At 41.8% G+C, this 14257-nt stretch overlaps 1 protein-coding gene across 1 annotated transcript in view; it reads left to right on the forward strand.

The window, feature by feature from the left end:
* Nucleotides 1-14257, forward strand: part of LOC139420182 (piezo-type mechanosensitive ion channel component 2-like) — a 213827-nt gene that overhangs the window by 154102 nt on the left and 45468 nt on the right. Inside the window, exons 14-18 of the mRNA XM_071169970.1 lie at nucleotides 139-338; nucleotides 787-935; nucleotides 1132-1305; nucleotides 2490-2731; nucleotides 7487-7647. Of these exons, the coding sequence (XP_071026071.1) occupies nucleotides 139-338; nucleotides 787-935; nucleotides 1132-1305; nucleotides 2490-2731; nucleotides 7487-7647 (926 nt within the window). The remainder of the gene's footprint in view (nucleotides 1-138; nucleotides 339-786; nucleotides 936-1131; nucleotides 1306-2489; nucleotides 2732-7486; nucleotides 7648-14257) is intronic.

Consider the following 14257-nt stretch of genomic DNA (forward strand, 5'->3'; position numbering starts at 1 on the left):
TTGTTGTGGTTGCTGTTGTTGCTGCTGTTGTTGTTGCTGTTGTTGTTGCTTTTGTTGTAGTTGCTGTAGTTGCTGCTGTTGTTGTTGTCATCTTCTATGTCATTGCTTCAGCTCTTCCCTCCAATGCTCTTCTTATAGAGGACAAGGAGGTGATGGATGAGAGCGGTGGAAACAGAGAGATGATGGAGGCGCTAGGCAACACGCTCATGGCCATGTTGAACAAGTACTGGATCTACATCTGCGCCGGGATGTTCTTCTTTGTCAGCTTCGAGGGACGCATCGTCATGTACAAGATCATCTACATGATGCTGCTCCTCTTCTGCGTGGCCTGCTACCAGGTGCTGTTACTGAGGGCTTACTGCACCTTCCCGTCCGGGTGGCTCTGTGCAGGTTTTTCATCTAGCCCAGGGCTGATGCACCTTTCGGGACCTTCCTTTGGTTCCCTACTACTAAATCAAGTGCACTCCACGTACACCATTTCTGTACTTCTGGAGTGCACGAAAAAGTATGGAAATGTATGCACTCACTGCTTTAGGTTGCTCTGGATAAGAGCGTCTGCTGTTGACTAAAATGTATATTTAAAATGAGTATCTATAACCATCAAACTACACATCAAATCAAATCAAATCAAATTTTATTTGTCACATACACATGGTTAGCAGATGTTAATGCGAGTGTAGCGAAATGCTTGTGCTTCTAGTTCCGACAATGCACATAGTGTAGTAGTGGATGGTGATCTGAAGATAGGTGTAAAAGTTGTGTAACATTCTCTCTGACCATCACCAGGTGCACTATGAGTGGTGGAGAAGCATGCTGAAGTACTTCTGGATGTCTGTGGTGGTGTACACCATGTTGGTCCTCGTCCTGATCTACACCTTCCAGTTTGACTCCTCCATCCACGTCTGGTTCAACATGACCGGCATGAGCAAGGACAAGTGAGTAAAAACATATGAAGAGAGAGAGAGAGAGAGAGAGAGAGAGTGTGTGTGTGTGTGTGTGTGTGTGTGTGTGTGTGTGTGTGTGTGTGTGTGTGTGTGTGTGTGTGTGTGTGTGTGTGTGTGTGTGTGTGTGTGTGAGTGTGTGTGTCGTTCCGTGTCAACCGCCCTCCTCCTCCTGTCTCTCCCTGTGTAGACTGGAGGACCTGGGTCTGGAGAAGTTCTCTGTCCCGGCTCTGTTCACGAGGATCTTCATCCCCACCTCCTTCCTGTTGGTCTGCATCCTCCACCTGCACTACTTCCACCAGCGCTTCCTCCTGCTCACTGACATCAAGACGGTGGCTGACAAACAGAAGAGCACGATCACCAGGTGAGTGTCACGCGGACCACATACTGGAAAATAAGTTGTGACTCTCTGGCAGTGCCCATGCAATTGACCGTTTTTCCGACCTGAGTCCCACTAAGTGTGACAGGATTGAAAACTCTTCCAAAAAAAGCATGTCGTTCCACCTATTCAATTAACTTCAATATCAGCGCTGTTTTTCTTTTACAGGTTTTACATAACTTTTCACAATGCAAATGGTTTATATTAATAATAGGCCTTTAGTTTGTTACATTCACTGCTAAAATGGACCAAGTGTGACCGCTAAGATATGTGACTCCACGGATGGTGGTCCTGGAGGGTTTGGCTGTGATTTGGGGATCCTGGAACAGACAAGGTTGGGAACCGCAGGTCTAGTATTGGTCTCTAGCAGCCTCTGATTGAATTAAAACTTTCCATACTCTGTCCGGCAATTCATTGAGGTGAAATCCACCATGGCTATCCATTACCCATGCCCCCACTGGCTGGTAGTTGAACTGTAATGCCCCCTCTCTCTGATCCTGTTGTACAATTAGAGTGCCTGTTATACCATTAGAGTGCCTGTTGTACCATTATGGTGCCTGTTGTACAGTTATGGTGCCTGCTATACCATTATGGTGCATGTTATACCATTAGAGTGCCTGTTGTACCATTATGGTGCCTGTTGTACCATTATGGTGCCTGCTATACCAGTATGGTGCATGTTATACCATTAGGGTGCCTGTTGTGCCTGTTGTACCGTTATGGTGCCTGTTGTACCATTATGGTGCCTGTTGAACCATTATGGTGCCTGCTGTACCATTATGGTGCCTGTTATACCATTAGACATAACAAAAGAACTAAGATCAGAACGTGACACCTTTAGATGTCGAGAAGAGGGGTCCAGAAAAGTCAGATCCGCAGCCACTCCCTAGTTTGATTTGGGAGATTGCGAGTAGATGTTAAATCATTTCTCCATAAGTTAGAATACCACTTCTTCCACATGTTATGAGGAAGAAGTGGCTGTATGGACTGGTTGCACTCTCTTTATTTAAAATCACTTTGAGACAAGTGGTCATGAAGGGAAGCAGACAGAACAAATTCTCTCTTGATAACTGCAGGGACCCAGTCTGACAGTGCCTCCCTAGAACTAGAGGGACAACTATTAGGAGCTTTGTCTGTTCTAGTCATTCTATTTATATCTCCACTCCCAGGCTGGTGCACCTAGATGGCAGTCTGGCAGATATCTCTCTCATCAAACCCACCCTCACTGTGACCCCCAAAGACGAGGAGGCTGGGGAGAAGGTGCAGCTGGAAGAGGAAGATGGGAAGGAGGAGGAGGAGAAGAAGAGAAGTTATGAGGAGGAGGAGGAGGAGGAAGAGGAGGAGGAGAAGAGGTATGAAGAACCCCTGGAGAACTGCAGCAAGGCGGAGTCCCCGTTCGACGAGATGTCAGGTACCTAGATAGAGAACCTGACACACATGCACAGGGATAACAAATTAACCTTTTATGAAAAGCATTAAATGTTAGTGGGTTTGCAAGCACCTTCCTTCATCATATTTCATCCAATAAAAGTTGATGAATCTAATATAGAAGCCGTCATCTGGAATAGTTGTATTTTTATTTGGTGGAGTATAATAAAGTAATTGATTTGACGTGATTGTGACATATCCCACTACACTAGGGCTTTATTGGAGCGACGAGGAATCAGGCACAGAGAGAGAGAGAGAGAGAGAGAGACAGAGACAGAGACAGAGAGAGACAGAGAGAGACAGAGACAGAGACAGAGACAGAGAGAGAGAGAGAGAGAGAGAGAGAGAGAGAGAGAGAGAGAGAGAGAGAGAGAGACAGAGAGAGAGACAGAGAGAGAGAGACAGAGAGAGAGAGAGAGAGAGAGGCAGAGAGACAGAGAGCGAGAGAGAGAGAGGCAGAGAGAGAGAGAGAGAGCGAGAGAGAGAGAGAGAGAGACAGAGAGAGACAGAGAGAGACAGAGAGAGACACAGAGAGAGAGAGAGAGACAGAGAGAGAGAGAGAGAGAGAGAGAGAGAGAGACACACAGAGAGACGCACACAGAGAGACACACACAGAGAGAGAGACAGAGAGAGACAGAGAGAGACAGATGGCAATGGAAGTGTCTAGATTGTTGGATGAGAAAACCAGCTTGGTGTTTAACCAGGGCCGTGCTCCTCCAGTATGTATCATTCTATCATGGTACTCTGGACACACCTCTTTGGACACACCTCTTTCTCAGAGGTATTTTCTCATAGGTTCTCATGGTTGTTACGCTGTCCTTTATGCAAAACGCTGTTAGCTATAGTTAGTTTGGAGGATTTCAGTTGTTGAAGTCCCATACTGTAGTTACAGGCTGCATGCAGTTCTCTAGTGGTCTTTTCCCACTGAATGGTGTGTTCATTTGATGCTGACTACAGGCTGCTCAACACACTGTCTCCACAGTCGTTCCTCTGTTTGACCGGGCTGAGGGGATTTCTGTGTGTGTGTGTGTGTGTGTGTGTGTGTGTGTGTGTGTGTGTGTGTGTGTGTGTGTGTGTGTGTGTGTGTGTGTGTGTGTGTGTGTGTGTGTGTGTGTGTGTGTGTTTGTGTGTGTGTGTCTGAACCCTGATGCTGTCTCAGTGTCTTGACAGAACAATGCTCGGGCTGTTTAACATCTGTTTCCTGCTGAAGAAAGAATGAGTTTGAATATCAAGTTTTGGTTTTATTAGTCGTATGTACAGGATACACATTGGTATACACTGTCCAATGAAATTCTTACTTGCAGGTTCCTTCTCGAAAATGCAACAACAACAATAATAAATCATAAAATATGTGTTTGTGTGTGTGCTTTGGGTGTGTGAGGGCTTTAGGTGTATTGTGTGTGTGTGTGGGCTTTGTGTGTATGTGCTCTGTGTGCGTGTGCTTTGTGTGTGCGCTGTGTGTGCGTGATGACACAATGCCACCATGCCCAGAATGTGCTGAAATCCCCTCAGCCCGATCACATATAGACAAGGAGAGTAAATCACACATGGAAGAGACACAACACAGTGTCTGTTACGTGGAAGAGACACAACACAGTGTTTGTCAGAGGAAGAGACACAACACAGTGTCTGTCAGAGGAAGAGACACAACACAGTGTCTGTCAGAGGAAGAGACACAACACAGTGTCTGTCAGAGGAAGAGACACAACACAGTGTCTGTCAGAGGAAGAGACACAACACAGTGTCTGTTAGAGGAAGTGACACAACGCAGTGTCTGTCAGAGGAAGAGACACAACGCAGTGTCTGTTACGTGGAAGTGACACAACACAGTGTCTGTCAGAGGAAGAGACACAACACAGTGTCTGTCAGAGGAAGAGACACAACACAGTGTCTGTCAGAGGAAGAGACACAACACAGTGTCTGTTAGAGGAAGTGACACAACGCAGTGTCTGTTACGTGGAAGTGACACAACGCAGTGTCTGTCAGAGGAAGAGACACAACACAGTGTCTGTCAGAGGAAGAGACACAACACAGTGTCTGTTACGTGGAAGTGACACAACGCAGTGTCTGTCAGAGGAAGAGACACAACACAGTGTCTGTCAGAGGAAGTGACACAACACAGTGTCTGTCAGAGGAAGAGACGCAACACAGTGTCTGTCAGAGGAAGAGACACAACACAGTGTCTGTCAGAGGAAGAGACACAACACAGTGTCTGTTACATGGAAGAGACACAACACAGTGTTTGTCAGAGGAAGTGACACAACACAGTGTCTGTCAGAGGAAGAGACGCAACACAGTGTCTGTCAGAGGAAGAGACACAACGCATTGTCTGTCAGAGGAAGAGACACAACACAGTGTCTGTCAGAGGAAGAGACACAACGCATTGTCTGTCAGAGGAAGAGACACAACACAGTGTCTGTCAGAGGAAGAGACACAACACAGTGTCTGTTACATGGAAGAGACACAACACAGTGTTTGTCAGAGGAAGAGACACAACACAGTGTTTGTCAGAGGAAGTGACACAACACAGTGTTTGTCAGAGGAAGAGACACAACACATTGTCTGTCAGAGGAAGAGACACAACACAGTGTCTGTCAGAGGAAGTGACACAACGCAGTGTCTGTCAGAGGAAGAGACACAACGCAGTGTCTGTTACGTGGAAGTGACACAACACAGTGTCTGTCAGAGGAAGAGACACAACACAGTGTCTGTCAGAGGAAGAGACACAACACAGTGTCTGTCAGAGGAAGAGACACAACACAGTGTCTGTCAGAGGAAGAGACACAACACAGTGTCTGTTACGTGGAAGAGACACAACACAGTGTTTGTCAGAGGAAGTGACACAACACAGTGTCTGTCAGAGGAAGAGACGCAACACAGTGTCTGTCAGAGGAAGAGACACAACGCATTGTCTGTCAGAGGAAGAGACACAACACAGTGTCTGTCAGAGGAAGAGACACAACACAGTGTCTGTCAGAGGAAGAGACACAACACAGTGTCTGTTACATGGAAGAGACACAACACAGTGTTTGTCAGAGGAAGAGACACAACACAGTGTTTGTCAGAGGAAGTGACACAACACAGTGTTTGTCAGAGGAAGAGACACAACGCAGTGTCTGTTACGTGGAAGAGGTGTCCACGTGATCTATCTCTCTGTCTCCTTCTGTTATGAGTACAACGCTACATCACACAGGAAGCAGCACAGGTCCTAATCCAGGCACTTGTCGTCTCCCATCTAGACTACTGGAACTCAGCCCAACTCAGAGTTCTTCTCTGTTCTGGCACCTCAATGGTGGAACCAGCTTCCCCCTGAAGCTAGGACAGCAGAGTCCCTGCCCATCTTCTGAAAACATCTAAAACCTTACCTTTTCAAAGAGTATCTTAAATAATCCCACAGCAACCCCCCCCCCCCCCCCCCCCCCCCCAGCTCTGCCTGCCGATAGCTCTGCCTGCCGATAGCTGTACCCACTATGACTGATATGTGGTTGTCCCACCTATCTATCTGAAGATGAATGTACCCACTATGACTGTGATATGTGGTTGTCCCACCTAACTATCTGAAGATGAATGTACCCACTATGACTGTGATATGTGGTTGTCCCACCTAGCTATCTGAAGATGAATGTACCCACTATGACTGTGATATCTGGTTGTCCCACCTAGCTATCTGAAGATGAATGTACCCACTATGACTGATATGTGGTTGTCCCACCTATCTATCTGAAGATGAATGTACCCACTATGACTGTGATATGTGGTTGTCCCACCTAGCTATCTGAAGATGAATGTACCCACTATGACTGATATGTGGTTGTCCCACCTAGCTATCTGAAGATGAATGTACCCACTATGACTGATATGTGGTTGTCCCACCTAGCTATCTGAAGATGAATGTACCCACTATGACTGTGATATGTGGTTGTCCCACCTAGCTATCTGAAGATGAATGTACCCACTATGACTGATATGTGGTTGTCCCACCTAGCTATCTGAAGATGAATGTACCCACTATGACTGATATGTGGTTGTCCCACCTAGCTATCTGAAGATGCACTGTAAGTCAGTCTGACTGTGATATGTGGTTGTCCCACCTAGCTATCTGAAGATGCACTGTAAGTCAGTCTGACTGTGATATGTGGTTGTCCCACCTAGCTATCTGAAGATGCACTGTAAGTCAGTCTGCTAAATGCCTAAAATGTAAATGCATGAAGACACTGACACTGTTGTTGGCTATCAGACAGTTGGATGTGAAAAGGTTTTCTTCTGATTGTGAAAAGGTTGTGAAAGGTTATTCCAAGGTCAGATGAGAGTATCACTTGTTTGTAAAGCATCATGTCAGATGGCACATTATACTGAATGACGAGAGATGTGTGATCTGTCAATGTTGTCCCCCCCCATCCACCACTATTCAAAATGGAACAGCGCCCTCCAGTGGTAGACTGTCTCAGCTCTGCACTTGGGTTCCCTGTCTGTGTACTGTAGGCTAGTGAGTGTTTTCTCCAAGGTTTATTGTCCAAGGTTTCCATTTCTACTCATTGACATAAATTGCTCTCTTACAGTCTCTCTCACTCATTCTCACTCACTCTCTCTCACTCTCTCTGTCTCCTCCCCCCTCTCCTCTCCCTCTCCTCCTCTCCCTCTCCTCCCTCCTCTCCTCTCCCTCTCCTCTCCCTCTCCTCCTCTCCCTTTCCTCCCCCCTCTCCTCTCCCTCTCCTCTCCCCTCCCTCTCTTCTCTCAGACCTGAGGAGTAAGTGGTATCTGGTGGTGGACCGCCTCACGGTGCTCTTCCTCAAGTTCCTGCAGTACTTCCAGCAGCTGCAGCTGACCGTCTGGTGGCTCCTGGAGCTCCACATCATCAAGATCGTCTCCTCCTACATCATCTGGGTCTCAGTCAAAGAGGTGACCTAATCAGCCACCATCTCATCAAGATTGCAAGGAGAATACAGTTCACGTGCTCTCTAAATGGTCTCTACAATGTAACAGGCAACTTTCCTCCTCCCTCAAAATATGCTTTCCAAAATCCATTATACACTCAGAAAAAAAGGGTTCCAAAAGGGTTCTTCCGCTGTCCCCATAGGAGAACCCTTTTTGGTTCCAGGTAGAACTCTTTTGGATTCCATGTAGAACCCTCTGTGTAAAGGGTTCTCCTATGGGGACAGCCGAATAACCTTATTTTTGTTGTAATTATCTTTTTATTAGAATGTTTTCTTTTAACAGGGGTTAGATAGACTACCAAAAAAACTGCACCACACAGACTAAGTCCAATTAAAGGAATAAGGATACAGCAAAACGTTATACAAAAAGGCAGTCATTAAAGAAAAACATCACAATTATAATATGGGTCATTTATGGGAGGTTTTCTACATAGGACCACAATGGAGACCAGATTTACCTAAATGTATCAGACTTCTGGTGTAAATCAAGGGTAAGTTTCTCTAGGGGTAGAATAGCAGAAGCTTGAGAAAGCCACATTCTCGCAGATAGTACTTCAGGTGTTGACCATAATAACAATATGCATTTCTTGGCTAACTAAACAAGGGTATTGAACAGACGTTCAGAGTCAGGGTCAAACACAACGTTACAATCAAAGTAGAGGAAATAGACATTCAGTGAACGAGCTAATTGTCTACTCAAGTTCTTTTGAATGTGTTAATGAATATCATCCCAATTTGTATTTATTATGGATCCCCATTAGCTGCTGCCAAGGCAAGGCAGTAGCTACTCTTCCTGGGGCAAGGCAAAATTAAGGCAGTTATACAATTTTAAAAACATTACAATACATTATACAATACAATACATTATAGAATTCACAACACGGTAAGTGTGTACCCCCAGGCCCATACTCCACTACCACATATCTACAATGCAAAATCCATGTGTACGTGTGTGTATAGTGCTTATGTTATCATGTGTTTGTCTGCATGTGTCTGTGCCTGTGTGTGTGTTACTTCACAGTCCCCGCTGTTCCATAAGGTGTATTTTTACCTGCTTTTTAAATCTGATTCTACTGCTGTCATCAGTTACCTGACGTGGAATTGAGTTCCATGTAGTCACGGCACTATATAGTACTGTGTGCCTCCGATAGTCTGTTCTGGACTTGGAGACTGGGAAGAGACCTCTGATGGCATGTCTTGTGGGGTATGTATGGGGATCTCGGTACCTTCAGCTTGTCAACACCTCAAATATATGTAAATAAGACTGGATTCTGCTGTAGTACCAAAAAAATGTGCATGAAGGTGCCAGTATCCTGTTTACATTTGAAACATAAATGTGATGCTTTGGAAAACATTCTGTGAAGGCAGACAGGTGTAAAGTAGGTTCTATGAAAAAAAAGAAATGTATTTATTGAAGGCTTATGGAGGTGCATTTGGTGTAGACACTTTCACAGATAGAAGCCCATTCTTCCTCCTCTCTCTCCCAAACATGTCTTTACAGCCTCCAGTTTTTCCCTATTTCCCATTCTAAGCTTCTTGATCAGAGAGTCTTGGAAAATGATATGACCCCTTATGGCTGCTTTAGGAGCATCCCAGACAGTTGCAGCTGAGACAAGAGAGAGCTGATTGCCGAGCCAGTGATGTGATCATTTATATTTTATCACAGAGCAGAATCTGTCATTGTTAAGCAGAGACGTATTAAGTCTCCAATATCTTGTTTTGGGGATTTTTTTTGCCAATTTCAATATCTATATACACTGGAGCATGGTCAGAAATGACTATATATACAACAGCACATGACTGGATAACATGCATGTAAGTAGAGGGCATAAAAAAAATTCCAATCTAGAATATGAATTATTGGTTCTATGGTAGAAAGTATAGTCTCTGACATTAGGATTTAGTGCTCTCCATACGTCTACTAAACCAGATGAATCACAAATGCTTCTGAGAGAATTTGAGGCTCTATGATTCCAGCCTGGAGCAGTTCATGATTCATCCAATTTACCCAAAGTACAATTTAAACCTCCTGACACAAACCCTTGCAGTGTTGATTAAATAATAAAATCATGTCAGACATACATTTGGTGGAGTCTGTGTTCGGACCATATACTTTTAGTATAGTATAGTATATTACCTGTAATCAAAGTAATTCCTCCTTCAGGGTCTGTATCTTGGTGCTCAAATATAAATGGGACATTTTTATTCACAAGGATGGCAGCGCACCTGGCCCACCGAATCCCTCTTCAGCTTAGCATGTTCTGTTGAAGATAAATGGGTCTCCTGTAGCATAGCAATTGAAACCCTTTCCTTTTTTAAGAATGTTAAAATGTTCTTCGTCTTGTCCACATGCCCACTGCCCCGAACATTCCAGGAGACTGCTTTAAATGAACTGTTTATGTTACAGAAGTATTAAAGAATAACTTTACCCAGACTGAGTAGTGCATCACAAAAACAAAACAATTAATAAGATGGTTGTGTAACCCTAAACTAAAATAGAACATAACATTTTGAAAGACTAGAAAAAACCCAACTGAAACGATAGGCCCCAAAAACAGTACCTACCCTGTTTTCTGTCACGTTACTAACAGGAACTGAGTTGTTTTTTTTACTTCTTAGGGCTGCAATCTCGTTAACGTGATCGATATGACAACAGCCAGTGAAAGTGCATGGCGCCAAATTCAAAACAACAGAAATCTCATAATTAAAATTCCTCAAACATACATGTATCTTATACCGTTTTAAAGGTAATCTTGTTGTTAATCCCTCCACAAATAGGCTTTACAGCGAAAGCACCACAAACGATTATGTTAGGTCACCAGCATGCCACAGAAAAACACAGCCATTTCTCCAGCCAAAGAGAGGAGTCACAAAAAGCACAACTAGAGATAAAATTAATCACTAACCTTTGATGATCTTCATCAGATGACACTCATAGGACTTCATGTTACACAATACATGTTTGTTTTGTTTGATAAAGTTCATATTTATATAAACAATCTGAGTTTACATTGGCGCGTTACGTTCAGTAGTTCCAAAAACATCCAGTTATTTTGATTTATTTTGCATAGCCACATCAATTTTACAGAAATACTCATCAGAAATGTTGATGAAAATACAAGTGTTACACATGGAATTATAGATATAACTCTCCTTAATGCAACCACTGTGTCAGATTTCAAAAAAGCTTTACGGCAAAAGTACACCATGCAATAATCTGAGTACAGCGCTCAGCCACGAAAACAAGCCATACAGATACCTGCCATGTTGTGGAGTCAACAGAAGTCAGAAATAGCATTATAAATATTCACTTACCTTTGATGATCTTTATCAGAATGCACTCCCAGGAATCCAGGTTACACGAAAAATGTTTGATTTGTTCGATAATGTCCATTATTTATGTCCAAGTAGCTACTTTTGTTAGGGTTTTTAGTACACAAATCCAAACGCTCGTGCAGGTCCAGCCGGACGAAAAGTTCAAAAAGTTATATTACAGGTCATAGAAACATTTCAAACTTAGCATAGAATCAAACTTTATCATAAATCTTCAATAACGTTCCAACCGGAGAATTCCATTGTCTGTAGAAAAGCCATGGAACGCAGGTCGCTCTCATGTGAAATGCACGTGACCAGGACCTGGCTCTCTGCCAGACCACTGACTCAAAGAGCTCTCATCCGGCCCCACATCACAGTAGAAGCCTCATTCAAGTTTCTAAAGACGGTCAACATATAGTGGAAGCCCTAGGAAGTGCAACTTGAACCATATCCCACTGTGTATTCGATAGGGCTGAGTTCAAAAACTACAAACCTCAGATTTCCCACTTCCTGTTTAGATTTTTTCTCAGGTTTTAGCCTGCCATATGAGTTATGTTATACTCACAGACATCATTCAAACAGTTTTAGAAACTTCAGAGTGTTTTCTATCCAAATTTACTAATAATATGCATATATTAGCAACTGGGACTGAGGAGCAGGCCGTTTAGTATGGGCACCTCTGGGCACCTTATTCATCCAAGCTACTCAATACTGCCCCTGCAGCCACAAGAAGAAAAAATACAAAAAAGTTGTTGAATTAAGGGGAATTAACATAGATCTCTGGATGAAAAATAAATATGGGGGGATACCTGGTCAGTTGTACATCTGAAATGTGTCTGCCACGTTTAACCCTACCCCTCTGAAACATAGAGGTGTGGGAGGGGATGCCTTAATCAACATCCACATCTTTGGTGTCCGGGGAACAGTGGGTTAACTGCCTTGCTCAGCGGCAGAACGACAGATTTTTACCTTGTCAGCTCAGAGATTCAATCCAGCAACATTTCGGTTACTGGCCCAACTCTCTAACCACTGGGCTACCTGCCACCCTAATAACCTAATCTTTTATATTGTCCTAAGCATTATCACTATTGCAATCATATGCACGTGCCCGAACGCACACACCATACAGTCACATGTAGCCTAGCCTATATAATACATTTTAAAAATACAAATTGTGAGCCTAAAGTAAATGAATATAGCCTTGTAATTACAACCCTTTGACTATCTTGAGGCCCAACTAAATGAGCAAATTAACAAGAACGTCATTGGCTTTGGTTTATTCATTAATGAAAAAATTCAAAAGAACCTCTGTTGTATAATGGAAAGCTTAGTTACATTACCTGAAGAACCCTTTTAGATTCTAGATATCACCTTTTATTAAGAACCCTTTTAGATTCTAGATACCACCTTTTATTAAGAACCCTTTTAGATTCTAGATACCACATTTTATTAAGAACCCTTTTAGATTCTAGATACCACCTTTTATTAAGAACCCTTTTAGATTCTAGATACCACCTTTTATTAAGAACCCTTTTAGATTTTAGATACCACCTTTTATTAAGAACCCTTTTAGATTCTAAATACCACCTTTTATTAAGAACCCTTTTAGATTCTAGATACCACCTTTTATTAAGAACCCTTTTAGATTCTAAATACCACCTTTTATTAAGAACCCTTTTAGATTCTAGATACCACCTTTTATTAAGAACCCTTTTAGATTCTAAATACCTCATTTTATTAAGAACCCTTTTAGATTCTAGATACCGCATTTTATTAAGAACCCTTTTAGATTCTAGATACCACCTTTTATTAAGAACCCTTTTAGATTCTAGATACCACCTTTTATTAAGATCCCTTTTAGATTCTAGATACCACCTTTTATTAAGAACCCTTTTAGATTCTAAATACCACCTTTTATTAAGAACCCTTTTAGATTCTAGATACCACCTTTTATTAAGAACTCTTTTAGATTCTAAATACCTCCTTTTATTAAGAACCCTTTTAGATTCTAGATACCACCGTTTATTAAGAACCCTTTTAGATTCTAGATACCACCTTTTATTAAGAACCCTTTTAGATTCTAGATACCACCTTTTATTAAGAACCCTTTTAGATTCTAGATACCACCTTTTATTAAGAACCCTTTTAGATTCTAAATACCAACTTTTATTAAGAACCCTTTTAGATTCTAGATACCACCTTTTATTAAGAACCCTTTTAGATTCTAAAGACCACCTTTTATTAAGAACCCTTTTAGATTCTAGATACCAACTTTTAGATTCTAAATACCACCTTTTATTAAGAACCCTTTTAGATTCTAGATACCACCTTTTATTAAGAACTCTTTTAGATTCTAGATACCACCTTTTATTAAGAACCCTTTTAGATTCTAGATACCACCTTTTATTAAGAACCCTTTTAGATTCTAGATACCACATTTTATTAAGAACCCTTTTAGATTCTAGATACCAACTTTTAGATTCTAGATACCACCTTTTATTAAGAACCCTTTTAGATTCTAAATACCACCTTTTATTAAGAACCCTTTTAGATTCTAGATACCACCTTTTATTAAGAACCCTTTTAGATTCTAGATACCACCTTTTATTAAGAACCCTTTTAGATTCTAGATACCAACTTTTAGATTCTAAATACCACCTTTTATTAAGAACCCTTTTAGATTCTAGATACCACCTTTTATTAAGAACCCTTTTAGATTCTAGATACCACCTTTTATTAAGAACCCTTTTAGATTCTAGATACCAACTTTTAGATTCTAGATACTACCTTTTATTAAGAACCCTTTTAGATTCTAGATACCACCTTTTATTAAGAACCCTTTTAGATTCTAGATACCACCTTTTATTAAGAACCCTTTTAGATTCTAGATACCACCTTTTATTAAGAACCCTTTTAGATTCTAGATACCAACTTTTAGATTCTAAATACCACCTTTTATTAAGAACCCTTTTAGATTCTAGATACCACCTTTTATTAAGAACCCTTTTAGATTCTAGATACCACCTTTTATTAAGAACCCTTTTAGATTCTAGATACCAACTTTTAGATTCTAGATACTACCTTTTATTAAGAACCCTTTTAGATTCTAGATACCACCTTTTATTAAGAACCCTTTTAGATTCTAGATACCACCTTTTATTAAGAACCCTTTTAGATTCTAGATACCACCTTTTATTAAGATCCCTTTTAGATTCTAGATACCACCTTTTATTAAGAACCCTTTTAGATTCTAAATACCA

Source organism: Oncorhynchus clarkii, chromosome 11 (genome assembly GCF_045791955.1).
Source record: "Oncorhynchus clarkii lewisi isolate Uvic-CL-2024 chromosome 11, UVic_Ocla_1.0, whole genome shotgun sequence".
Taxonomy (NCBI): Eukaryota; Metazoa; Chordata; class Actinopteri; order Salmoniformes; family Salmonidae; genus Oncorhynchus; species Oncorhynchus clarkii.